General features: G+C 39.3%; 1 protein-coding gene across 7 annotated transcripts in view; it reads left to right on the top strand.

The window, feature by feature from the left end:
* EXT2 (exostosin glycosyltransferase 2) overlaps window positions 1-25,222 on the top strand; it is a 73,089-nt gene extending 47,867 nt beyond the window's left edge. For all 7 annotated transcript variants that reach the window (XM_066997184.1, XM_066997181.1, XM_066997185.1 and 4 more), the window contains 5 exons: window positions 7,203-7,369; window positions 14,659-14,802; window positions 15,364-15,492; window positions 16,662-16,744; window positions 22,403-25,222. In XM_066997184.1, the coding sequence (XP_066853285.1) occupies window positions 7,203-7,369; window positions 14,659-14,802; window positions 15,364-15,492; window positions 16,662-16,744; window positions 22,403-22,541 (662 nt within the window). In that variant the 3' untranslated portion in view covers window positions 22,542-25,222. The remainder of the gene's footprint in view (window positions 1-7,202; window positions 7,370-14,658; window positions 14,803-15,363; window positions 15,493-16,661; window positions 16,745-22,402) is intronic.
* The last annotated feature ends 2,585 nt before the right edge of the window (window positions 25,223-27,807 follow it).

Raw genomic sequence — 27,807 nt, 5'->3', positions numbered from 1 at the left:
ATAAACCAATAATCTGTTTCCTTATATATAGGAGGAATTCCATGCATTACTATAGACCTGTACAAAAACTGTAATGCAGGTAGAAATCTTTTTTGGACAGATAGTTTTAAGTGTAAGCAGTTGACATACCTAAACAGACTTTTTCAGTAATTTCAGCCATTGTTGAAGGAGTGCTGGTAATAAATAGATGTAACATGCTCAATGTTGCTTTTTGAGAAATTTTTGAAACTTCAGATACGAGCTGAGTTCTGTCTTTCAGTCAAGACTAGAAAAAGTCCTCGTTAGGCTTTCATCATCCACTTCCATTAGTTGAATTCATACAGACTGCTATAGGCCGATTAGAATGAGTATCAAATGAAAGATCAGATAGGAGTTGAGCATCTGAGCAATTACAGATACATACAAAGAAGCATGTTTAGTGATGTTTTCTGTTTTTTTTTTTTTTTAATTAATTAATTAATTTATTTTTATTCATCTTAGTCTACCTTGCACACCTTCTGGAAACGTTTTTCCTTTTTGCAGTTCCAAGTAGACTCCTTAGGAGTTGTGGAAAAGTGGAGCCGAATATGAACTCTGGTGCCACGTAATTGGCAGCTGTGAGATTCTCCTAGTTTTTCTTACTGAGAAAGTAGAACAGAAAAAGAGTATTTGTATGAACATGTTTGTATGAGTAGCTTTATATGAGTCATCAAAACGCCATTATTGTAGCCAGTGAGTGGATCTTTTTTTAATTTTAATTTATCATGTTGCTCTTAATATTGGCAAGCATTCAGCTTTTGCCATCAGGAGTATACATTGTATTTCCAGCTCCTCCTTATTATCCTTATCTGCTGCTTCCAACTGTAAATTCAATAAACCATCTGCATTCAAATATCACTCTCTATTTTTGAACTTGTTACTAAGAATGGGTGTCCCAAGGTTATTGTTTAGCTCTGCACAGCAGCTGTATTGATTCTCTCTTTCCGTATGTTGAATGCTGAAACTAGAAATGGATGATTAATAATTAGAGCAAGTAATTTCCTATAAAAACACACTTCTGTTTGTGGACAAGTTAGAAAATAATGCTTCTACTGCTGAAGGACCCTCTCAGATGTTTTTAATTTACCAGTTTCTCAGACGTGAGGAATCAGTGAATGATGCTATATAACAAAATGATGATGCCGTTTCTGTTGAAAAGAGGTAATATGCTCCACAGAAATATCACTCTTGTTATTTGTAATTCTCTCTCTCATGTATTGATTAACAGTTCCCTTAGACCTGAGAAGCAGGTCTGGATTTGAAAGCAATAGTTCATTATTATGTATAACCATTTTGCAAGCTTGTGTTACTTATATTTTGGTACAAACATCTGATGCCAAGATAGCAAGCCTAGGGATGTATGGGGTATGGAAATGGAAACTTTTTTAGGCAGGGAAAGGGGAGTCCTTCAGATTATAACAAAATTGTCTCTCATGACTGTCATCCCTTCTCTTCATTGTGACTTTCATTTAATTCACTGAGAGTTGTAGCTGAGAAATGCATATTTAGAAGATGTTTATCTTTTTGCCACTCTCCTATTTGAAATGCTCAGTTATTAATGAAATGTAATTACAACACTTTTTTTTTTTTCCTTGGGATAGAGGATGTTAGCACTGATTTTAATCCTGAAGTTCATGGAAATCATCTTGAAATCATGCTTGAAAAATTTGCTGTGAGATGTGGAGTTGCAGGACTTAATGGCAGGATTGTGGGCTGGCCAGAACTGCAGTCATGTATGTGGTTGTTACAGACTGTAAGCCCATTAGAAATGGAAGCCGCATTTGGGAAAGTTTGGAAACTGCTGATTTTGTTTTTAGAAGACCACATACTGTTTTTTGTGGTAGCTTCTGCAATCAGTGGATCAGTAGTCCTGAACAGTAAAGTGTCAAGAATGCCTGGAGTCTTGTTGCCAAAGAGCAAGTGTATGTATTATCCAAACGCTAGTTAGTCTCTCGTAATTATTTCAGTATGATACAACAGGAGGTGCCTGTCTTTCTCCTCAGGCTCCATGCATAGAGACTTTGTATAGTCCAGGGAGCTCTGTTTTAATATTTTACCTCTGTCTTCTGCTGCATCACAGAAAGCTCTCACCAAGCCCTCACCTCAAAAGAAGTAATTCCTAGTGCAAACATGCATATTTACTTTTGTATGCTTAAAGGTTCTCATGACGTCTTGTAAGACTTCATCTGCCTTATCCATCGCTTCTTATCTTGGGCTTCTTTTGTCCCTGTCATACTTGGTTAAATGATGCAAATGCCCCCTTACTGTAAGAATTAAGGCGTGGGCTTTTACCTTGGTTATAATAAAGTCTACTAAAATTAGGATTACTCCCATATATGTTTTGCTAGTGCTCAGGTTTCTCAGAACATTACTTTTCCAAGCAGTATATGAAAATTCAGAGTGTGATATTAGAGCAGTGGCAGAACCTGTCTCAGACTTCTCTTTATGCCTTGTTCCTCCTATGTGTAGAAAGGAAAAGTACAGTCTTCTTTTTTGTCTTTTAAAATAATTTTTTTACTTTAAAGGACAATTTTAAGGAAGGACAATGTTAACCTTCCTGATGGATTCTAAGACTTTGGATGCTGAAGTAGTTGTTGTCTTTTATTGACTGTATACTTCTGTTGGAGTCTTTTAGCAGGGCTAATTTTGAACCAGAAATATTTAGGATCTCTAAATGGAGTCTCCTGTCCTTTGTGATGGTCATTTTTGCTCAGGTAGTCAGTGTAGTGGCAACCCAAGTTAGTTTGTGTCATTACATCTCTCGCGTGCTTCCCTCTCTGTAGGTAAAGCAATGCTTAGCGTCAGAGGCAGTAAGTAGTCTTACTCTGCAGTATGCAAAATGAAAGAAAGGGTAACTGATAGCCTAATACATTATTCAGAGTGCCTCCAAAATGCTTATTTTCCGTTCATTTCTTTAACATAAGTCCAAATTCAAACAGTTTGTATTACGTTTCTCAAAGCACAAATATTTTATAGTAACTTATCTTTTTGAGAATTGGTCATTTTGAGAGACTTTCCAAGACCTTAGTAAATCATGTGGATTTAACAGGATTTGCTGACATCTGAGATGCATGCCAATTATGATTAGATTACACCTTCATTTTTCATACACTTTTCATTACTTTTTCTTCTGTTACCATATTTTAATGCAAGTGGCATGTCTGTAAGCAAGCTATCAAATGGTTGATTTTTTGAAGAGCTAGAAGTTTAAAGTGTCCTTGCTTGATTGGATTTTATTCTGAATTATTATTTCACAATCCTAGTGGCTTTCAGTTTTAATTTTTGTTTTATGGTATTATTGTACTGAAATAAAATCTTCGTTGCCATTTTGTTGTCATTTTTTATACATATAGCAGGCACAAGTGGAAGAAAAGCCCAAATAAAAAAAGTACTTAGCATGTATAAATTATAAAGTTTGTTGATATTTATAAATGCAAATTTACAAGTACATACATACTTATGGCAATTTTGCTTGCCTCAAACACTTGTGACAGTGGAGTCTCTTGGGAATCTAGCAGGCTACTTGAAATTCTTTTATACCAATGCACAGTTTATAATTGGGTAATTATAGACAATTAGCCTAAGGTCTTTAAGTAGCTTGCAAATGTTAAACAGTCTGTAGTCTTGGAGACTGTGATGTAAGTCCTTGTAGAGTGGCTGTAACTCTCTTAAAAATATGGTGCTTGCATGTTGTACGGTAAACCAGTGAGAAAGCAATGAGTAGGCTTGGTAGTACAAATTTGCAGTAAACTGTTCTCTCATTCAGTGTTACTGCCTCCTGAGGTTAGGATGACTAATAAGATGGAAAACTTGGAGTTAATTCAGTGTCATCTTACTGGAGTTGTCATTTCAGGTTATCGTTGAGGCAGGGAATTTCAAAGACATTGCATTTGATTAGCAATGTGGAGAATAAAACGCACTAATTTCATTATAATTAGAATCCATGGCTCTTCAACATTTTTGTTGTGGCCCCTGGTGACTTGCTCTGTCTCCCCAGCTGCTGGCTGACTTCCGCTGGAGACCATCAGTAGCATGATTTAATGCTTCAGACTGACTACTAATTGTTATTACAGGCCACTTCAGTGATGTAGCATCGCGTCACTTGGGGTGATGCATCTTGCTTTCTGCTAGAAGGAGAAGATGTGAGTAAAATTGAACAAGCATCTGCATACATGTCAAATACGAGCCATGGTCTACAAGACCACCCAGATAAAGGTAGATTTTATAGTCACTTTTTTAGTCTCACAGGAATAACCTCAGGGTAGGAAACTAAATAAAAATATTGCCAGTAAATATCGTTTTATTTCTTCTCCTTTCTTTTGGCCACCCATGTATGCCAATCCTTCTTTCTAAACTAAAGCTCCAAGAAAAATTGCCTTTTGAAGACTTTTGGTGTGGTTTGGAAAGAGGGTTTTGTTTTTTCAGTGAAGCAGTGCTTGGGCTCTGGTATCTGTAAGGAGCATGTAGCTCTGTGTTTTATTTGAGTATTATGTGAGTTGTTAAATCTGAGAGGCCCAGTGGCAGTGAAGATGTGGACACTTGCTCCTGGGAGCAAGTTTTACTCGTATGTGTTGGAATGAGGCAGCTTTTGTTCTTCTCTAGTGCTAATTCTGTCTTCCTGGTGACAGTGGAAAGAGGGCATACCTGTTTGGGAAGCAGATCTGATTCTGAATTAATATGGAATGAGAAGTGTGCGCGTAATTGTATCACCTTGCAACTCGTTTACTTTTGGTTCTGCCTGAACTCCAGCATTCTTCAGATCCTTCTGCTGAGAACACTTCCAGAAGCTGACTTTTTGTTTGTTTACAAACTAAAAGCATTTCTTAGGGTTAGGGTTTCCCTTATCTTGGACTTTTATTGGCACTCATGTCGCCTTCTTCCTTTCGTTCTTAAAACACAGAAGCAAGGGTCTTGTTTCCCTGTGCAGTTTTCTGAATTTCTGTATTAATCCTCATGTCCTAGGAATTTACATTCAAGCTTCCTATTCTCATCCTGACAACAGCCAACAATCTCCATAGTTTTTGAGTCAGAAGGGACAGTAAGATCATCTGGGTTGACCTGTATATCATCAGTTATTGCATTACTTTTCAACCCAGTGACTTCGACTTAACTTGAGCGCATTTTCTGTAAAAGTACCTAGTCTTGTTCAAAGACAAGATATACAGAATCAGCTACTGTCTTCTTCCAGAGGTTAACCACTGTTACTATGAAAGACATCTACATTATCTATACTATGAATTTGCCTGGCTTCAGGTTTTAGTCATTGTGTTTTTGTTATGTCTTTTTCTAGTTGGTTGAAGATATGGCATTATTCTTCTTGTAAATGTATGTGTATATGTTGATCAAATCTACTTTTTGTTCTTTCTTCTAATAAGCTAAACAATAAGATTGATCTCCAAGTTCCACCATAAGGCATTCTCCTTCCCTCAAGTAACTTACACGGTTCTTTCTTGTATCATTTCCAATCTTCTAACAGGCTTTGAAACATACAAGAAACATCACAATCAAACAGTATTTTTTCATCTATCTGACTGTCCTGCATACAAAAAAATTGTCCTCCACTTCCTTCCCTGCATTTCTTACTGTTTACCCATCTACATATTGAAGACCTACATCAATCTATTTTGCTGAAGCAGCATGCTGAGAACCAATGTCTACTCTGACCTCTTAATCTTTGTCAGTAGCTGCTTTTGAGAAAAAGTTGCCTTTCCTGCTGTTTAATGCTGTGTTGGTCTGCTTTTTGTTCAAATGTACCTAAGTTCACTAAACAGTCCAGAATGCTGTTTGACCTTGTTGTCCACACTATTTTTCACATCTCCAAGCTTTATATTTATTTCAGATCACTGATGAGAATTTCAGTGGCTTCAGACTTTGTGTCAGTTCTTACACGCTATGCTTATACATTTCCATTTGATACAGAGAGCAACTTATAAAAATCTCTTAGTAATCACTTTGTAGTTATTTAGTGTATTCCCTCATATTTTTCTTATTACATACCAATCTGTCAGCCCCTTCATTTTACCAGTGTAAGAAACTCGTCTTCATCTGTGTGGTGTCCACAACCTTATCTTTCAGAATACACTCATCTTACAATGCTGTTTTTTTCTTCAAGCTCTTGTTAAATAAATGTTTACTGTGAAAGCTGAAAGAAATCAACTTAACACATGTGTAGTTGATGCTTGTCTATTTATTAAACTACACTTTGATTTAGCGCTTCAGAGACGCACCAAACTGTAATAATGTCTGCTGTTAAGTTTTATGCTGGAAAACGGTTAAATGAGTGCATTTAGACTTAATGTTTACTGTGCAGTTCTTAGTTCTGCTGTGTTAGTTTTAGCTTGGTGCTCCATACTTAAGCTTCCAGTTATGCTTTTGTAGGAATAGAATATGATTTTGAAAATTTTCAATATGTAAAAGCTTGCAGAAACTGTTAATGCGGCACTTAAAGTGCTACATTTTAAACACAGCAAGAAATGAAAATGTAACCTCATTCTAGAGTGAATTGGGTCCTATTTTCTATCTACAGTTTCCTGTTACTAATTAGAGCATCATTTGATTTGAGATTTTTCATTGTTCTGTACTCTAGTGCTTCATTCTACTTGTAAAGAGGGTGTAGGGTATAACTGGAATCCTCTTGCATTTATGCAGATTAATATATTACTGTCACTTAGGACTTTGAAGGTGAAAGAAATGGTTCAAGTATGCTCACGTAGAATCTACTCCTTAATTATTAATGGCCGATTGTTACGTGATTAACAATTTAGGTATATCTACGTCATTAATTGTTAAAGTTTATTTTTCTCAGCAATTAATAGAACTGACATTCTTTTTCAAATTCTTTATGACCATAGACTTGCAGTCAGTGATCATATATTTCTTCAAATTCTTTTAAATAGCTTTGCGTCCTAAATCAGAACATAGTATCACTGATTCTTGTTGCGTGGTTATTCCAGACTGCTGTTTTGGGCAGGCTGTCCCCTGTATAGTTTATCTGTGAAGCTCTCTGTAGAGAGCAAAAGACAAAAATATAACTGAACTTCTCTGCCTCTTGTCTTCGTATTGCTTACGTTTTTGAGTAAGTGCAAGTCAGGTTATATTGTAAAAAGAAACTAAGGTAGAAGTGCAGACTTGTTCAGAAGTAAAATAACATGTTGAATTAAATTTCTTCTAATATTTCGCTCTAGATTCCCTCTGGCCAAAGATTCGGGTTCCACTGAAAGTTGTTAGGACTGCAGAAAACAAACTTAGTAACCGCTTCTTCCCCTATGATGAAATTGAAACAGAAGCAGTGTTGGCTATTGATGATGATATCATTATGCTAACCTCAGATGAACTTCAGTTTGGCTACGAGGTAAGAGAAAAGCCTTTTTTCCCCTCTTATACGATATGACATTGTATGTGTATTTGAAATGGAGGAAGCACTGTGCATCTCTATTGCATCTCTGTTTACTGTGGCAGTTCAATGCTTTCCAAAGTATTTTTACAGATTGTCATTACTTTATGGAAAACATTGCTAGCTAACAGAAAATTTTCCATAATTGGCAGAGTGATGCCAAGAGACTTCAGAAAATGTTGTGTAGTTTTAGTTGTGTAGATGTGTAATGGAAGCAGTCTGGAGACTGTGAATAGGGTCAATCTGATCAGTTTCAAAAAGGTTTCCAAACATGACAACTCAATTGCTATACAACTTAATATTTCAGATATTTCTGCAATGAGGGCTTCTCATTAAGCAGGGATTACAAGGATTGCAGTTCCATATCTTTGCACGCTCTTCACCTGATCGGACTGGTTGCTATGACATGTTCTCTTCAAGTAAAATTATTTGTTTAGTTGTCCCACTATTAATCTGCTAGCATTCATAGAATAAAATTTTTTTAGAATTAAAAAAAGAAATATAACAAATTTTAATTGGTCTCTTAGCCTGTAGAACAATGTTTTCCCTGTTGGTGGGGGCATGTTGCCATCAGATTCTTCCTGTACAGATTGATGGACAAGACAAGTTTTAGAGATTAAATGCTGGGAACAGAGGAGGCCTCCTGAGGACATGCCAAAGTAAGGTGGGGTGCAGTGAAAAGAGGAACTGAAGAATGTCAGAGAGGGGACACATGTATCATATGCTTTAAATGGCAAAGCTTCAACAGCTGCTGTTGTAATGAGGGTATCAACAAAAAGAAAGCTTGTCCAAATCAGTTACCCATGGCAGTACAAAGAGGTGAAGGTCTTTATAGGCGTATTTGAGTTGTTTGTCCAAAAGCGCACTTAAAGCCACTGTTGTCTTCCTTCCAAAACTTTGGCTTGAGCGAGTTAATTTTGTCTTCCATTTGTATCTGAGTATATGACACAGTCCATAACCTGACATTACTGTTCTGTGCATGTATTTAAGACAAACATATGCTCTGTGTAAATAAATCAGAAACTTTACAAAATGTAAGAGTAGATTTAAGAAAGGTGTGAATCATTTATTCACACCTGTACCTGCAATATAAAGGACAAAACAACACTGGGCTTCTTACACGAGAGCTAGAACATAAGACTATTATCTAAATTGAGTGAAATAATGAAAATCACTATTCAAAAGGCCAGAAAGCAAACTAAATATGATAGTTGTATCATTTTTAATACTCAAGTGCAGTTGCTAACACAAGATGATGTTTTTTGAAAGATTTTGGAAGTATTTATTTAGTCTGAATACATATGTGGTAAAATACGTCTCTTTTTCCCCTCTCAAGTCAGAGACTCTTAGCAAGCAACAAATTTTTGGCCTCAAGAAGTTACATGTGGTAATGCAGATATACTGATGCCATAACAAAGAGGTTAAGTACTGGAGACAGAGGTTTAATCTATCATGTGTATCTCTAGAAAGGAAATACTTGCCTTGCCAGGTTAAGAGCAACAGGTTAGTACATGGACTGTGAACAACAGAGTGAAGAGAAGACAACCGAAGGAAGGTGATTTTTTTTTTTTTGTGGCCACATATGCTTCTTTTCTATACCATGGTGACTACATTGAGTGCTTTAAGCACTGCATTACAGCAGCAGAGCAATGAAATGTTGGCAGTTCTGCAAGCCGACTTTTGTCTGTGTTGGTGCTTCTAACTACTGGTTTTGAGGGTGAACTGATGTGATGAAAAATAGTAAATCCATAACGTGCATGCAGTGTAAATTTTGGCTCCATTTCCAGTTAGATTTTCATAGCGCTAGCTCAAGTAAATGTAAGTGACTGTGTAAGTAGTTCCAAATGAATCTCTGCTACTGGCAAAGCAGGCTTGGAGGGCTTCGAAGCAGAGGTTCAAACTGCCGTGCTGTAGTTGCGTGTCAGATCTGTGAGCCAGAAGTTGTGAGAACTGCGATGCTCATGTGTCTGAAGCATGAACTTAAACACCCGCAGTTGAGAGCATCTGTACCTTCATGTATATTGAGACTAGTCGCTCAGGAAAGCGTCATCCTCTTGAAAAAAAGCTGAGACCAGGTGGTCTTTGGGACTTGCAAAGCTGCATCCCCAAGTCTGGCTGCTGGCCTGTGCTGCCTGGTTTGTCGGCCCTCCGTGGGCCGCACGCGCTGGTGGCAGGGGCTGCCCGAGTAACGGCCCTTACATTCAGTGTGTGCATGTAACCGTTTGGACGTGGGATTGTTTTGTCTGGCAGACTAAAACCTATGGCTTTTGCAGTTCTTTGCGATTATAAATCCTACTCCTCGTTGATTCTGAGAATCCAGCTTAGTACACAGCCGCATAGATGGAAAACTAAAATGCCTTACTGAGCAGATAGTTGAGACAAACCCATGGGTCGTTTGAACCCTTATATTCTCAGATTGCTTTTTTTTAACTTGTAAAATAAATGACTAAAAATGTCTTTGAGTACAGAAGCACAGCGAATGATTTTATAAATATACGTTTTTTCTCTTAAGGAGGGTGAGTGATGTAGTTCCTACTCTCTGGCACAGAAATCAGGGGTTGAAGATTGATCTTTCCTGTCCCTGAGTGTCTGTGACTTGCTTGACAGGCCTGAGCTGGCTCCCAGATGTTTAAATTGTCCTCAGCCTGTGATAATTTATTTATCTGTTTATGTGTGTTACCAGAAAAGTATCTCTCAAACTCTTGACTCATTTGCAGGGGAATCCAGAGGGAACAGTAGCAGAATATAATATTACTAGAAAGTTTTTCTTTTAAAAGTACGTCTGTTTCTGCTTTGGTCATAAGAAGGGTTGGAAACGTGACATTCGGTAATTTTCTTTTCTCCTCCTGACATCCTTGAGACTTTACATTTAAACATGTGGCAAAATCTCCTCTGTCACAGACTTGTCTGAATGTATAGAGCAAGCCTAAAAAAAAACTGAAAACTTTGATCTCAGTACACTTTCAACCATAAAAAATTATAGTAACACTCAAAGTGTCAGACGTTTTTTACTTGTTAAAAGTGAGCTATTATGGTACGGTGATTTATTGTGTTGCGTAAATCTATTGGAGCAAGCAGAAAAATAGTCCCTGTGTGCTGCTGCATTAAGGTAGCATAAGAATGCCTGTGACATTCTGACTTGAAAAAAAGACTATTTCTGTAAATTACACGGTGAAATCACAGGCATGACTTGAGGCCCTGGAAATAAACTGCTAGGGCTAGACAACTTTTCCCACTTACCAATCGTTGTTGTTCACAGAGGGAATATCAGAGAGCAAGAAAAGGAGCGAGTATTTAGAATATCATAACCTTAAAAAATTTAAGCAGAACCATTGGCTGCTTCCAAAGAGTTTGGTGTTTGAATGAGAGGCTGAGGGCATGCATTCTCGTATTCCCACCTCTGAGGCTCTGCTGGTCTCAGGGTAGATTGCTAGCATTTCTATCAATCTGAAAAGCGGGGATAACTCTAAGTATGAAGTTCATGAAGATTTCTTATAAAGTACTTACACAGCACTTTGTCCTTACAAAGTATTACAGCAACATTAAAAATAATCCAAATTGGGATCGTTGCTTTGAGTGTGTGTACTTTGTAGACAAAATAGTTTGGTGCCTTGCTAAGTTTATTTTTTCTGTTGGAAATTTCTCACTTACTGCTAGTAGATGGTGGTCTTATCTGTCTCAGAGCTCTGTTTTTCAGTGCTTCATTGCTTTGGCATTCTTTAAAAGTTTTTTTTAAAAAAACCCACACAATAACACCTCTCTGAATCGTGTATTTATTCCACCAAGCTAAAATCATCGTAAAATTTAGCCTTCTTTAGAACAATTTTTGCATACCCATTTTGACTATTAAAAATGTATTTTTCGGATTCCCTTATAAGAGGGGTAATATACCAAAATAAGATGTCCATGGGTAACTGTTGGCCATATTCAAATTTTTTCAAATTGAAAAGTTATTTTACAGATTATGTGCGTGTGAAACATCACTTATTTTTTAATGAACTTTGTGTTTACATTCTGTTTTTTTTTAATAATAGCATAAGCTATCCCTTTATCTCAGTTCAGGGAGAACTGAGAGTGGAAGGGGCTCTGGGAGGAGAGAAGAAATGCTGATTGACTGCATTTTCTTTAATCTGTAGAGGATGCTCAGTGTTTCATTCTTATGATACTGCCCTTGTAGCTTTGGAAACACTGGTTGTTTTTCAGTTTATATGACTAGAATTTTTTTAAATTTCAATTAGTTCCTGAAGTTGCATGTAACTGCTAATACTCTGATACATTTTATGCATAAGTATTGGAGTATATTCTGGAGAATGAAGCAATTCTCCTTCCTTTTGGCTACATGTAGCTGTGGTAGCTGTTTTGATGGTATAGAGAACTAGGGCAGAATAGTTCAGATTAGGAAGTAGAGAGACTGTAGGCAAGTGAGGGTGAAGGCTATTTTAGCTAGGCTGAATCTCTATGTTGCTTGGGGAATTCGACTTGAAAATAAAATTCATCATTTTCTCTTAGTGTCTTTCAAAAGACTGTTAGTAAAGCTGCTGAGTCAGAGCTTTTATCTGACTTTTCATCTGGAAGATCGTTTGTCCAAAAATATTTATATTTAGTGTTGTCTAGCAGAGTCATTGGAATAGCGTTGTCTGCAAAGAAGCATACCTCCTCTTCACTTGGCAATATGTTTTTCCCTGTATGTGTCCCTTAGCAGTATTAACTCAGGCTGTCCTTCTTTAGTCTGTGAAAGCTAATAAGATCACTGTCTAAGATGGAATGTATTCCTAACAGAGTAATAAATTACAGGCAGCCATCAAACAAGAAAATGGACTGTAGTGCAAAATAGAGAGTAGTATAAGAATCATTACTACAATTTCTATTCTGAAAGCTTCCTTATAAGCAGTAGCTGTACATAATAATTTTGGCACAAAACATTTGTATGGATTTGGGCAATGAGCTGGATGCAGCTATTTGGAGCCTTTCCCGGAGTTACCATTGAATGAGCTAGTGATGAACGGTAAGAAGAAGCCAAGCTTTTCCACTGACTTCGATAGCATTACTTTTAAAAGGGATCTTTGTTTAATACAACTAAGTTATTTTTTAGATGCAGCAAACTGACAATTTTCAGAGGCCAGAATCAGAGTAGTGTTGAGCTTTACCATGATACAAAGAAATCTGTATTAGTAAAATGCATTATAGTTAGCTTTTATTTTGTTTGGACTCGTTAAGATGACACTGAGAGCAAAAACTAGAAAGAATATGAATCTGCTGTTGAGTGTTGTGAAGGCACTGAAGTCCCTTGGGAAGCAGTAGCTGAGTTTAATCTTTCCTTCAGCTGCATTTAATATGCGTGTTGTTCCCTTTACAAGAATTCTTAGCCCAGTGTGATACAGATCCGTACTGTTCTGTCAAATTCTTTGCTGAGCCTCAGTAGCTCAGGTGGTGGTGCATTCCAACAGCTGGGAATTGGGCATTTTAATAGTCAAATATATGTATATAAACTCATTACTTTTAGAGTCCTAGAAAGTGAGGAATCAAATTTTGGGAGTGGCTATGCCTTTGCCCTTTTGTCCTTTATTAGTGTTTTTGACATTGTGTCAAAATAGGTATCTCAAATCTCTCACTAGTTTGTCTTGAAAACAATCTTTTTTTTTTAATAGTCGGTGACACCAGTTTGTAACACATTCAGTGGATCCTATTTCTTGAGTTCCAAATCATCTTTGCTTTTAAGAGCCCTCTGTTAGATGGTTGTCCTGTCTAAATACTATCCAAGTACCTGTACCTTAGAACTGTCTAGAAAGATTGATTTCTGGATAAAGTACAAGTCAGAGAGTCAGAAGATCTGGTTCCCATTCTTGTTTCCTGTCTGATTTTTGGCAGGCTTCCTCATCTGTACGTTTGAAATAATAACTGCTCTCATCATGGGATTTCGAAGCTATGTTAACTGACAGCAATAAAATGTGTTGAGATGTATAGATGAAAAAAGGTATATCGTAATGCAAAATCACAGAAATGTAGATAGAGAAGCAGTAAATTAATGCTGATTGTTTTATCATACTACTTTGACCATTTACTTGCATAGAGTCCTTATAACCCAGGCCTCCCACCTGAAACGTGCTGGCACGTGGAAGATGCCCTAAGCAAACTGCTGGCAAAGTGAGGTTTGCTATATCGTGGAATTACAGATAACACCTTCTATACTGCAAATTCAGCTGTAGGGTTCCTTTGCTTTTTGTTCAGGGAAGAAAAGGTTTGCTTGTGAATTGCCCCTTGGGGATATTTTGCTGTTGTTGATCATGCATACACAATGAAATTTGGGTATGTGTTTGTTTATACACTACCAATCTGAAACAGGAACTCTTGTGACTTAACATTGTGTGTCAGAGAGTCAAGACTTAGTTTTCCAACAAATCTAGCAGTTATTTGAATCAAAATAAAGGATAAATTCTGAATTTTCAAATAAAATAGATGAATACTAACTTCATTATTGATCAGTTAAAGGCATGTGGTGGTGTATTTAGCAAGCAAATAGCATCCAGACCCCTTTTAATAATTATAATCCTTTCTCCATTTTTTCTTAATGCAAAAATTGTCCATTATTTAATGTGGCCAGCAGTGTGGAGGACTGAGGTTGTGTTAATGATGCCCTTCTCCTTGTTCTTGTCTACTGTGTTTGATCCTGTAGTCAGCTACAAAATAATGTATGGAGTGACAAGGATGGTATCTTGATTGCATCCAGCTGTCTGGAACAAGTCAAGGGCAAAGAGGCCTTCCATGTAGCAGTAGATCCATACAAGCACCCACTAAAGAATACCAGAAATATTAAAATATAAGCCTGTTTTAAGCCTATTTCTATCAAAAGAAGCAGGTTGGTTAGGTCCAAAGCCAGCTGTGAAAGTAGGTTGTAGCCATATCTACTGCAGTTAACATCAGAAGTTGCATTTTAATCGTGCTTTGTTTTAATTAGCATTAAAATCTTCTTGAATAGTCAGTTGTATTTCTCCTCAAGAAGGAATTTAGTATGGCTTAGTGGCTGTTTACTCTGGAATGTGGCATCCTTGAGCTGTAGGGTCCTTCCAAAGCAAGCTTGGGTTTTTTCATACTTCTTCAAGGCAGCCACTGATTTCAGAAATTAGGACTTAATGAGGATTGAAATGGTCTTTGCCCCGCTGCCTTCCCAAAGCAGATGTTGCATCTGCACATTTGTTTGCTTGGAGTGCAAGCCTGGTTAGCACAATGACATGTCTCGTTCTCTTCAGGTTTGGCGTGAGTTCCCAGACAGGTTGGTTGGATATCCAGGTCGCCTGCATCTCTGGGACCATGAGATGAACAAATGGAAATACGAATCAGAATGGACCAATGAAGTCTCAATGGTGCTCACTGGGGCTGCATTTTATCACAAGGTATTTGTAATATACAGCTTGTGGTATACGACTAGTACACATCATGAACAACTCTCTTTAAGAGCTTTATGTGTTTTTGTCATTCTGTGAGTGTTTTGTGGTGCCATAATTTTCTACAACTATCTGAAAACTAACTGCAAACTTTCCCTAAGTTTCTTTCTCTTTCTGTTGCTGTGGAAACAACTGATTTCTCCTCACCTGTAAAATAACTGTTACCTTCAGGAACTTACAGAAGAACTCTTGTCAGTTTGCATGACCACTAAGTTCATAGTGTATTTTGCAATTAACGTGGCTATGTAGCTAGGCATGTAAGAAACAAACAAACAAAACCCACAACAATTGTAAAATCTATGTGCTGGTCTGAAGTGCAATAATTTTGCACTTAAGCACCCAAAAATGATTCTCTTGTCTGCTAGAGCAGACCTTGTTTGAAGGTAGTGTCAGCTGGCCTGTAATCCATCCTTAGCTGCCTGCTGTTCAGTGACTGAAACATTTAGAGTCTTAAAGTTACTACATCTGTATTTAAAAATTATCTTCTCTTCTTCTCCATCTGTCATGCAGTATTTCAACTATCTTTACACATATAAAATGCCTGGAGACATCAAGAATTGGGTGGATGCTCATATGAACTGTGAAGATATTGCCATGAATTTCCTAGTGGCAAATGTCACTGGCAAATCGGTCATTAAGGTAGGACTTCTCTGCCATTTAGCCTTACAAAGTTTAAAAACATTTACATGTTCATGTAAATTCAGTAGTCTTGAATATATTACTTAATCTTCTCTCTTCTCGCATTTACCTCTGGTATGGTGTCTCCTTCTTCCATAGTAGCAAGTCCCTTTTTTAGTAAAACTTCTATGCTAGCTAGGAACACAGAATTGTTTTGTGCCATTTGCTTCTGGTGGTTATTTTAAACAACTAGATGAAGTATGAAGAAGGTAATTTAAATGATAGCTACACCAACATACATGTATTTTAACTATTTGAGATGACTAAAGGAAAGAAATAGCCAACTGTCTACAGCTCTCTGTGTCGTGGACTGGCAACAGCTGATTTATAGGAATGTTAATTGCAAGAATGTTAATTGCAAGATCAGCTTTAAATGAACTTTTTATCCCTGAATTAATTTCCTGACATGTTTCGACACGTTTTCAAGTCTGGACATTCACTCTGTACATTCATTTCAAAATGTGTCAACTTGGAATGAGATTTAGAGGCCACCAGGCGTTACTTCAATTAGCAGGGTCCACTTTCCCATCTGTCCATCATCATTTACTGGGACTGGTGGCTGCACTTCCTAAAAAAGTCTTTAGAAGATAAAGTGTGTGTTTTTGCTGAAAAAGGTTTTGAGCTGTATGAGGGCACAGGCAGAGTAATTTGGCACCTCTGTGCAATTCGGAGAGCCTTGCAGGGTTTGCCAGTCAGCTATTAACTGGAGTGAGCAAAAGAGCGCCTGTTGGATTAACGTTACGGTGAAGTATGGGAAGCTATATTTCATCGCTGTTATGGCTGCAAGAACAAATGGTGTTTATACAGGGACCTTGGCAGTGAGAAAACAGTCATTAAACAGGAATTAAGGAGCTTGTCATCGCCACTTCTTTTCAGTTACAGAAGGAAAAACCCCTCCAAGCCGTTTTTATTGGGCCCCTGTGAATTTTGCAGTCAGCCGGGCCAGATGGAACTGAATGGAGGAATGGAGTGGCTTTTTTTTTTTTTAAACAACCCCCCCATACCCCCCCTTGGTGAGACAGCTCAGTTTACACTGCAGGCATGTTCAGAGGTATTGTGCTGCTCTCTGTGCAAGGAGATTAATGTCCCTTCTGTTGATATTTGATGGTATCTGGCGTGCCTTTGTGCAGGTGACCCCACGAAAGAAGTTCAAATGTCCAGAATGCACAGCAATCGATGGGTTATCACTGGACCAGACACACATGGTAGAAAGGTGAGTGACCACCCTTTATTTCTCTGATAGCCTTTTTCTGAGTGCTAGAATTTTATTCTGTGTCTCATTAAATTAGGATCAAAATGTTCACTTAAATATAAATGCTAATAAAATGAAATGCTCATTTTTTTTAAATGCTCATGAATGAAAATGCTCATTTAAATGTAAGTGATTGTATTTCTGTAAAACACTAATTTTGAAAAAATATCTCATGGGTTTGATCATTTGATCAACATAAGTCATTCCCACAAGGGATGATGTGACAGTGAAAGGTGGACTACTACAAGAAAGGACTTTAGAAGGGTACCATTTTTAGTGGATTTTGCTGTAAAGTGCATGGGACGTGTATGAAATTCAGATTGTTGGCATTGTTTTTAATAATGCCACATTTCTGTTTTATCATGGAACTTCAACTGTAATGCCTATGAGATTGATTTTTTTTTAGTCCAGACAGTTGTTAGCTTACCAAAGACTGATTGACTGATAAGGATATTAATAATGCTAGTTGAATTGATGTTTGTACATTATCATTCTGAGTCACTTGGTTTCCATTACTAAAGGGCATTTGCCTGCACAATTGCTTGTGGCACTTTCTAATAACGGCAGCAATATTTTTATGAGAAATTAACTTTGAAATGAAGTATGTATTTGCAAAGACAGAGTTTAGTGAAATACTGAAAGTCAGTTAACCAAAAGTGTTTCATTCCCTGCTTTACAGTAAAATGGCTTCCTAACTTTGACCAAGCACTAAGCTTCCTTCTTCCTTGGCTTCTGAATACATAAAGTAAAGGAAAGTTTGCTCGCTTTGATAAAGGTGTTCTCAAATAAGGGTTTCCAACCCTGAGAATAAATGTACATAGTAATTATTAGTTGAAATTAACCTAGGACCAACAAAGGCATTTCCCCTTAGGCTTCTTTGGCTGTAGCATCTCCCCTGCAATCTGTGGGAAAAATCATTTGCAGCCATACGATTGTTGGGGTAGGTAAGCAAAGGTAGCTTTCATAGTGCTGGAATACACCAGCAGAAGAGGTGACAAGATAAAAACAAACCTGCTGTGCATTTAAAATAGACTGTTTTAATTTTGAACTGAGAGAAATAACATGGATATCTTACCAATTAACATAGTTATGTCTTACCAGTGAGCTTTTTTTTTCTCTCCGTCTCTGCACTACTCAGCAAATTTAAAGTATTGTATTTGTCTACTGGCCTTTTGCTACAAAAAGGGTATTTATGTATTGAAATGTGTCCAGAGGCTTATTTGTAAGAAGAGTATATAGATCTATCTGTTTGATGTGTAGACACATTAAACAATACACACAAATACATGGTTTCTCTGGTTGATTTTTAACTGAGCATCATGCCGGGCATTGAAGAGCGTAACCACCAAGGTCAGTGACAAAGTGTTTGAGCTGGATGTATAATGATGCTAGATTTAAAAACAAAAAAACAACAACAACAACAAAAAAACACTTGGATGGTTGGATGTAAAAATGTACGCCATGAAGATGGTAAAAATTGCTCTGCAGAAAACTTTTTGAGGAAGGGGCTGGAAGCTCTGTGGATCTTAAATGTTAGCTGAAGGAAGCCCAGGAGGACGTTGTTTATCTAGCAATTCAGCACTGGCTTACAGGATGGGCTCCCTGAACCCAGTCGAGCTTTCCTATGATCGTACTAGCAGCATTACAACAACACATAGGAATTTCAGTCATGAACTAAGTTCTCATTAAGGTTAGCACTGTAAAAACAGAAGATGAAAAAGTGGTCTTTGCTCCAGAGTGCATTATGATGCGGGGTAAAGGTCATGTTTCCATGTCTCCAGCAATTCTTGTATCCTCAAAGTAAAGTATCATTGACAGTTTATTGAGAACACGTTTAAACTGTTGCTTTGCTTCTCTTCTGTAGTTTCTAACAGTGGACATAACTGAGGTACAAGAAATGTTACGTAAACTGTAAATCCACATACTTTTTTGTATCCAGCCAAAGTTGTAAATACTGCAATGGAGTCTTGAGTGCAGGAGGGAAAACTGTGGGCATATACAGGTCAGGTGTATTCAGGCTTCATTTTGAAGATTAATAATATAATACTGAGACTACATGCTACACCTAATACCTTCTCATCCCACTTGCTTTGATTATCTACCACTCAGCTATTATCTACCTTCAGCATTTTGACACTCAGCAGAGACAATGGAAAGATGGTGCAGTGGTACGGTTGAATTCTGTCTCTTATTAAGGGATTATTTTTTTGACCAATAGTGAAGATATTTACAGCCAATCATGGGAAAGCCAACCCTGCTATTTGTCCTGCTGTGCAATTTTTCCGAGATAAATAAAAGACTTCAGTCCTCAGGGTTAGCGAGCTCCATCATTAAAATACATTAACCAAAGGAAACTTTGAACCAAGAATCCCCTTCTTGCCCTAGGTTAGCCTTTACATCAGGTTGCAGAAAAAACTTTAGAAGGATCTCATAATCCATGTATTTACAGGTGTTGTTTAAATAGCAACAAGTTTTCTGCCTTTAGCAACTTTGCATCTGGCTCTCAAAAAATGGAGAACTTTATAAAATGCAGCCTAGAGGGCAACTGTCTATACACTAAATGTAGCAAGAGGCTGAGCCGCTTCTGCAGCTACACTAACACAGCATCTTATTTAGGGCATGTAAATATTTGTTCAAGTCAAAATAGGAAGACTTTCCCTTAAGAGGCAAACTGACCAGGTAATGGTTGACCAAAGGCTGTAGGTGCAGGGTTACCCTCCCTGAAAATATTTTAAGGGAGAGGAAGCTGATTGAGAGGCCTTAACAGGGACAAGGCTGATCCAGCCTGTCAGGGGCAACGGGGCTCCCAGTTTCTCAGTTCACACCATCTTAATTCCTTGTTGAGTACAAGTGCATGTTGTCAGCAGAGCAAGGAAAAAATGAATAATTCGGGGAAGCAAAGATGCCTCTCTCAGTATGAATTTGCAAAATATCAACACAACGAAGAAAAACACCTACCCTTCGTATAAGACGACATGTTTTCTTTTCTTGGCTTCCTACCTCTGCATGTTTAATGTGCTGGATGTCCCTTCTGTTTTATGTGATCCAAAAGTGGCAAATGCTTTAGCATTTGAGTGATTTAGTTCAGTGCAGGAAATGAAATTTTTGGAAAGAGGCAGCTTTCCTTCAAACACACTTTGTGGTTTGTCTGTGACATTTCTTTCATCCACAAAAGCTGCTTCTGATATTTGAATTTGATGTTTCCTGAGGACTAACTTTTCCAATTCAGCCAGAATGCTCAGAACATGCTTTTTTTCCATTTTTTCAAGTTATCATTTCTTTAACAACAAAGTGGTTTGTTGATGGTTGAAGATATTGTACTGGTTGGTATTCTTGAATGGTTTTACCACCAGAGTAAGTTTGGCCGTAGAGGGATCCCATCTTGATATTTTCTCCTGAGACCTCGTCTTTGGTTTAGCAGTGTAGCTTGTGGAGGGAGGAGGTCAGTTGTCTCCTCTCTCCATCCAGCTTTGTCCTTTGCTCTGAGGTGCCGCTGGGTTCGGGCAGCAGGCTGAGATAACTAATTCATTTCGCACAGGCAGCCCAGCAGCTGTTACATTACAATGCCTTTCAGTCATTACTGGCAGAGGCAGGATTTGAAGCAGTGGAGGAGAAGCAAAAGGCCTTGTATTCCAGAAACCAGTGTGGGACAGCAGCTGGGCAGGCTTCTCACAAACGTATCTACCTCCAGGCCTGCGAGGTTTGTGCTTCTCCTGCCATCAGGCTTCTCCGGCACTGACAGCGTGGTGTGCAGGTTGCTGTCTTCCTGAGAAGCGACAGATGATTTGGGTGTCTGACCTCACCTGAGATGTCTTTAAGTTATCTCGTGGTGGGCGTCTCACAGAGACAACAGGAACTGCTTGGTGTGCCTGCTCAGCGCTCAGTTTCTGCTGTCCATGTTACTGTGTAGTCTTCTGGCTGCTTGTCTGCTCACTTCAGCCCTGACTGGTAGCTTTGGCTACTCCAGGCCTGGGCTCAATCCGAGGCCCTGTGCCAGTTCAGGGGGCTGTTTTTGTCCTGCACAGTTTCCTCTTGCTCCTTGAGTTCATTTGTTTTGCTTCATTTGTTTCCTAGTGCAAAGATACAGGCGTAGGGTGGGAAGAGGTTTGAGAAGATGAGAAGGTAGCAGAAAGCCAAATCTCTGCATTCACCTTTATTAAATATTTTATTCAAATATTGCCCATGAGGTCATTTTCTGACTCTCTTCTCAGGCCAGGAAAGGGCTTGAAATATGACCATTATAACTTGAAACAGCAATGTAGAGATGTACCATTCTACAGCTTGGGCTCTGCGTTTTTCAGTCATTTACTCCAGTTAAGGAGGGAGCCGTAGGATGCTGAGAGGCTGAGGAATTAAATTTGAAAACCAGTTTTGCTGTCCCATCTACTTCAAACGAGTGTTCGGGCCAGTGTTGAGCAGTCCCCATCACAAAACTGTCACACTCAGTTGGTGTGATTGACTGGGTCTGTTCAGGAAAATTATCCTGGAGCCGTAGTGACCCCCTAACCCTTCGAAGGGGTCGGGAAGGGAGTGCAGTGGTTGCGGGGCGAGAGACCTGCTCCGGGACCGCCTGCAGCACGGCAGCCTCTCTAGCCGAGTCAAAGCACTCATCTCTTCTTTGTTTTCTCTTTTCGTTTCTAAACAGTGAAAGAAATGTGATCCTTTTGCTTTTACCTGTCTCTGGTGTGTTGTGTCTTAGGGACTGTCATCATGATTCTCGATGTCTGAAATTTCTAAGAGCTGCATTATAAAGTAGGGAGCTATTGTGAGCTGAGTGCTGACCAGGGTGAGATTAGGCACGTTTTGCTTGCCTTGCTTCCACAGGTAGCGTGTCTTTCAGTGAAAGAGTTAAAGGAGCACTGGAAGGTTAAACATCTGCTTGCTTACTTTTTGAAGCACAAGGCTGCTCCCTTCCACAGCATTGCTGACACCTGGGATTATTAAAACTGAAAGAATCATCAGTGGTCTAATCTTTATGCTAATGGGATGCCTTGCTGCTCAGTACCTCTTTATTTAGACAAGGAAAATAAGCTAGATGGTTTTGTTTTATAGTTTTTTATTCAGCTTCACCTCTAACTTACAGTATAATCAGTGCTACCTATACGTTAAGGCATGTTTATTTTTGTGGGAAAAGACAGAGCTTCTGAAGAAGTCTGGAAAAAAAAAAAAGAGATACTTTTTGTAGAACTTCACTTTCACAAAGGCTTGTATTTTGCAGAGCTGTCGTTATGAGCCAAACTGACCCAAGAGCGGCCCTTTAAGAGACATGTTGGCAGTTAATCTGTTCTGGTTTACAGCATGTACATCGCTTTAAGAATGACTGGAATTCTAGGGGGAGGGAGAGGAGAAGCTTTGACCTCCATGTGCACATGTGCTGCTGCCGGCATCCCCTTGCTCTTCTCTGTGATTAAACGGATAAATCAAAGAACACCAGCTTCTTTTCAGTTCTCTCTGCAATGAGGCTCTCTTTTTGTTTAGTAGTAGCCAGCATGGCTGAAATACCTCCAAGCACACGAGGGAAGGTTGCTGCGTTGTTTTCCTACCAGTTATGTTGGTGTGGGAGCTGGTAGCCAGCCCAGTTATTGTGGTTCTTAATCACACTGCTTTCCCTTTCACCAGATCTGAATGCATCAATAAGTTTGCCTCTGTCTTTGGGACCATGCCTCTGAAAGTGGTGGAGCACCGTGCCGACCCCGTCCTGTACAAAGATGACTTTCCTGAGAAACTGAAGAGCTTTCCCAATATCGGCAGCTTGTAATGGCAGCTGTGACACAAACCTGAGTGCTGAAAACACCGGTGGAAAAGGTGCTAAGAGGAATATAAGGCCCTGAAGAAAAAAAAAAAACGCTAGAGTGGGTTACACCCAAGGGAAACGGGAATTAATGTTGTATTTTAGTATATTGTCTTACTTTTATATTGCACAAAGGTGGAATGGAAAGCTGAACAACTAACTCTCTGTTGCTCACGGAGGATTGAATATACTCATGGGTCCTACCAGAAATGTCAGACACTTTTCTCCAAAGGAGGCTGTGCACCTGGGAGAATAAAACTGAATCTCGCTCTCTGTGGCATGAGTGACCTCTTCTATCGAATGTGCTGCAGTCCTCTGATTCCTAAGCATCCGTACATTTGAAACAACTGCCTGGAATATATAGGTGCTCTCTTTTGGGAGGAGCTTATTTCCCGGGCCATAGGTGGGCCTACAACTTCTGAGCTTAATTGTGGGCTTAACTGAATACCAAACCTGTTTTTCTGCATAGTGGGACAAATGTTTAGTTTAGTTGTTTGTTTGTTTTTTTTTACAACATCGACAACAAAAATCTGTGTTTATCACATTGTTTAAAGGGCAAAAGATTTTGTGTTACTTATTTTTTACATGAATAGAGACAAACAGCAGCTGGGAGGATGGTCTTTTTAATGCAGAGAGACCTGCAGGATGCAGCTCCAAATGCTGCAGCTCTTCTTTCTGCATAAATCTCAGGTTTTCTGCTACATCCATGCAAGAGACCAGGGCTGTGTTAAAATGAGTATTACACAGAGAAGTATCTTTCATGTTTGCTTTTCATTAGCAAAACAGAACAGCCAGGTAATAGTTCTACATCGTAGCCGTACATTGGAACAGCAGCTATGAAGTCAAGTTTTAACATCTGAATCCTCTTCAGCAAGCAGTGTGTTGTAGTACTGACTTGTAAAAACCTTCAATTTACAGAAACTCCCAGTTAAAGCTTTGATGTGCAGGGGTCTGTGTACACACAAGACACTAACACACACTTGCAAACTCCTGTAAATTACTGTTGGAAAAACTGCTGGGTCTTAGCTTGTAATTTAACTAAGGAACCCATTGCTACAGGCTGCCACTGAAACATGCTGCTTAGGAAAGCTTTTGGAGAAGCTTTACGTTTCTTAAAAGCATTGGAATTGTTTCTCAGTACTGAAATTAACCTGAATTAGAAAATTAAATGCAGCAAAGGTAGAAGTAAAATTGCTTGGACCATTACCTCTTGTCCGTTGATATTAAAGACAATACCACGTTGGGCTGAGAAAAGAATCTCTTTTTCAGCTCCGCTGATAAAACGTCTGTTACCAGATAAGGGTGATTTGGCTGTCTTTTGAAACCTCCGTTGCTGCCAGTTACAGGGATATCCTACTCGAAGGGCTGTTTTTCTGTTCTACTCTGAGCAGCCTTATTCCTCAGATTTTGCCAAACCCCAAACAATAGGACAAGTGTTAGGCATCACAGTTCACCCCCTCTCCTAAGCTGGATAGGCAGCAATGACAGAAACCAAATGAAAGTCAGGCTAGAAACAGGAAACATCTGCTCCTATTTGTCTCACCCCCACTAAGACTTATCTTATTGCCCAACGCAGTGGATGTGCTGTGAATGAAAATCATATTGGAACAATAGCTCTGAGGGGATGCTTCACTTCATAACTCCCCTGGGATGTGCCTGTAAACTGTATCGTCCGAAACTCTGGGAACGTTTAATTACTAGTAAATGCTTTTCACTGTAGTCTTTGTTTCATTCCGAATTTGCTGTGGGAGCGGGTGTAAGGGAGCTAGGAGGACAGCTTTTGCAGTGACAAAAACTGCTTCAGCACAGTGGGTATCACAAGATCGAGGAAGGTTTGTTGCTTGCTATTTCTCCTTCGCAGTATCGTATGTTCATTCACATGAATCTTCTGAATCTTTCTGTCGCTTTATGCCCTGGTGCTTGAGCATCAAGAGAAGCTCAGCATATTTATTCTAAGAAGTTTACTTTAAAAGGGTGGCTGTGAAAGTGTAGTGGTCACTTGAATTTTAGCCTTTCTTTTGGGGCTGATCTCAGCTTGGCGATATAACTGAGTTGTAGCATCTTCCTTACACAAAGTTGTGAAGCTGCTGTGATTTCTTGCTTCTTTCTCAGTAAAGCCAGAAATCCACGTTTTGCACAGCGTCTTAAAAGACATGGAGGATTTCAAATAGTTGGTGGATTATTTTCAGGTGGGGGCAGCCTAGCCAACCCTCCTAAACTGGTCTGTGGTCTCAAGTCAGTAAAAGGCAACAGGTCCTTGTGTCTGCATCCCAGAGTATCTGAGTGGGCTCCCCTTTCTCAAAATGCCAAGTGACCTGTATCAGTCACGTTTTGTCTTTTAGCACTTTACAGTTGCTTTTATAGGTCTGTCTCACTTAAATGGTAATTTTTCTCTGTGCCATAGAGAAAAATGGGCAATTGACTGGTTAAAAAAAAAAAAAAAAAAAGTAAAATGGCCTACTTCCCCACTACATTTATATTTGTTTTGGTTTTGTTGGTTCAAAACCTGTAAAGGTAAGATGTACCTGTATGACTGATTTGGAATGGTTTTGTTGTCAGTCGTTAAATTAAGATTGTTGTTAACTTTTCATTGTATATATGTTATCAAAAGAGTTTAATATTGGTATATTAAAAGGTAAATCCAAGGAGCATTTGTTGTATTTCACTTTCTGAGCTGCGTTGGTATACATCAGGAAACACAACTGCATTTACAAGGAGAATTGCAATGACAGGCTGTTTTGCTACATAAATCTCTGTTAAACTTGAATATCCACAATGTACTTTAGCAGGACCTGTCAATATTTTGTCTTGCCTGTAAGCAGTGAGATGGTTGTCTTTGAAGTGGAAGTTTGCTCTGCAAGAATTCATCCCACTCACCTTTTTCAAGCAAGTAGTTGTTGCTCTAACTTTCTACCAAGATTAGACAGTGGCATTTATCTTGAAGAAACAGGGAGCAGATCCTTTCTCTTTTTGTGAAGAGGGACAGCCAATGTTGAAAAATCATGTTTTTGAGAAAAGAGCTTTGGCTGAATCATCATAATGGTGGAATTTGGTGTGGTAGCAGCTCTTTGTTCCAGAACAATCCCTACCAAGCATGCTGCAAAAGGGCCTGTGAAGGACACATCTTGCTGCTTTATGGGGTATGATGTACCACAGTGTGCGTGCCGCCAGTCATGGTAAGTCATAAGGATATACATTTTTAGCATCACCAACTCCCCCTGCAGTGTGGTGACTCTTCCCTTCCTCACGGGCCCACTGGCTCATTTCAGGGGATGCCAGTTTGAGCCCTAACATTAGGAATTACTTTCTCTTGCCATCTCCAGCTCCTGCCCTTGAATGCCCATCTTGCTTCTGCTTGTGCAGTTCAAATACGCTTTACTGCGGAAACTAGTTCTTCCCTATGCCGAAAGCTCCATAACGAGTGTCTGGCACCCTGCGTACTTACCACAGGTAGAGCGTCTTTGCATCAGGAAAGATCTCAGAAGGGTTAATTTGTACTGCAGAAATCTCCTGTCCGTCCCTTTCACATGGAAGCTACTGCCACAACACCACCACAGCACAACACAGGAAAGAAAAACGGACAGTGCTGATGAGAAAATGGATTTTAAATGCCTTACTGAGAGATAAGACAGAGCAAGTATGATTTTTTTTCATCATTCTTAAAGAGTTGCATGTTGAATTTTCGCTAAGACTGCTGCAAAGTATGTTTATAAACTAATATGTAGCTCCAAATGTTCTGTACAGGGGGTTCTTGCAATCATGGAGCATTTCCTCCATGTACTTAAAGCAAAAAAATATTTTGCAAAGTCATCTTAGATGACTACTAGAAACTGAGCTGGTCCACTTGCTAACTTCAGGCTGTTCCTGAACAGTTGAGCAGAATAAAAACTAGAGAAATGTTCCACCTATATTGACTTTTAAATTTTTTTTAGGACCCAAAAATTTGTTCCTGTCAAAACCAACCAGAAACCTTGAACACAGACTTAGGATCTTTCTGTAGCACCTGAAAGGTATCTGATTAGCAGGTAATCCCTTCCACCCTCCTGCAAAAATTTATGTGTATATATATATATATAGAGAGAGAGAGAGAGCATTTGTTCAGCAGAACAATCATCTGGAATGTTTTTGCTTTGCTGTTGAGTTGTGGATCCGTCGGTTGTGTGTCATGCTGTGTGATCGTATGTAGGATAGCGTAACTTCTTTTTCTGATGCTTGCCACTGCTGCGTCTGAGCAGAACAGCAAACTGAGCACCACAGTCGTCCTGCTTGAGTAAGACCGGCATCGTACCTGTTACTGCAGATGAGCAAATGGAGAGGAGCTGTGATAGACCCGTGGCCTTAGGAGCTGTGTGGGTGAAAACAGGATTGAACACCAGGATCCTAAGTCCATGTTTTAGCGTGACGGCCACGCTTTGTTTGGAGTCTTGGGTAGCTCAATACCAAGGTAGAGGACTGCTGGCCTTGACTTTCAGTGTCAGCGTGCTGCAGCCTGTCCTGGCTTGAAGCCATTTAGAGACATTCCTGGTGCACTCTGTGTAATTTCAGCCTGATGGAAATGGCTGTAATGCAGTCCCACCTCTGCTGATCTTCAGGATTGCCCTGTCTGCAGCTTCTTGTGGTTGCTTTGAAAGCGAGTTATGTTTCCCATTAAAGGATAACAGCGACAATTGATGCAATTAAGTGGAGTGGCATGGAGCTAGCAGCACGCAGGGAGTTTTCCGACTGAAAACAGGCAGCACAGCTCAAAGGTATTCCCTGCAAGGTTGCCTGTTCGCTGTCTTCATTTGGCTGGAAAAGGATCCGGTAATTCTTCTTCAAATTTCCTTTCCTCATTCTAAACGCCAGTTTACTCGCATCAATAGGAAATGTTCCTGTCCAGCCAAGAACGACAGCTCTGCAATAGCTGTGAGCTAAGATCAGTGCAACTTGGCCGTGGTCTCGGTAGGTCTGTGAGCTTGGATCAGTGCTCAGTGCTGGACTGTCTGAGTGGGGAAGAGAGTGGGTAAGGTGGGCAGGGGGAGAACAAAGGTTGTATAAAGAGAAATAACAAAAAGTGGGCCTGACTGTGAAGTGCTGCTTATAGATACCCACCCGCACAGTGTGAACATCTCGCTTCTGCTCATCCGGTGGGTGAGTCCTTTGGTAAGATACCCGAGGGCTTCAGGACAAAACGCTGTTTCTTTCCTGATGGTCTGGCCGCCTGACAACTTACTGGTCCTTCTTTTGTGAAACC

Source organism: Anser cygnoides, chromosome 5 (assembly GCF_040182565.1).
Source record: "Anser cygnoides isolate HZ-2024a breed goose chromosome 5, Taihu_goose_T2T_genome, whole genome shotgun sequence".
NCBI classification, from domain to species: Eukaryota; Metazoa; Chordata; class Aves; order Anseriformes; family Anatidae; genus Anser; species Anser cygnoides.
Note: the sequence above shows the minus strand (reverse complement) of the source record. Positions and strands in the feature narration are given on the sequence as shown.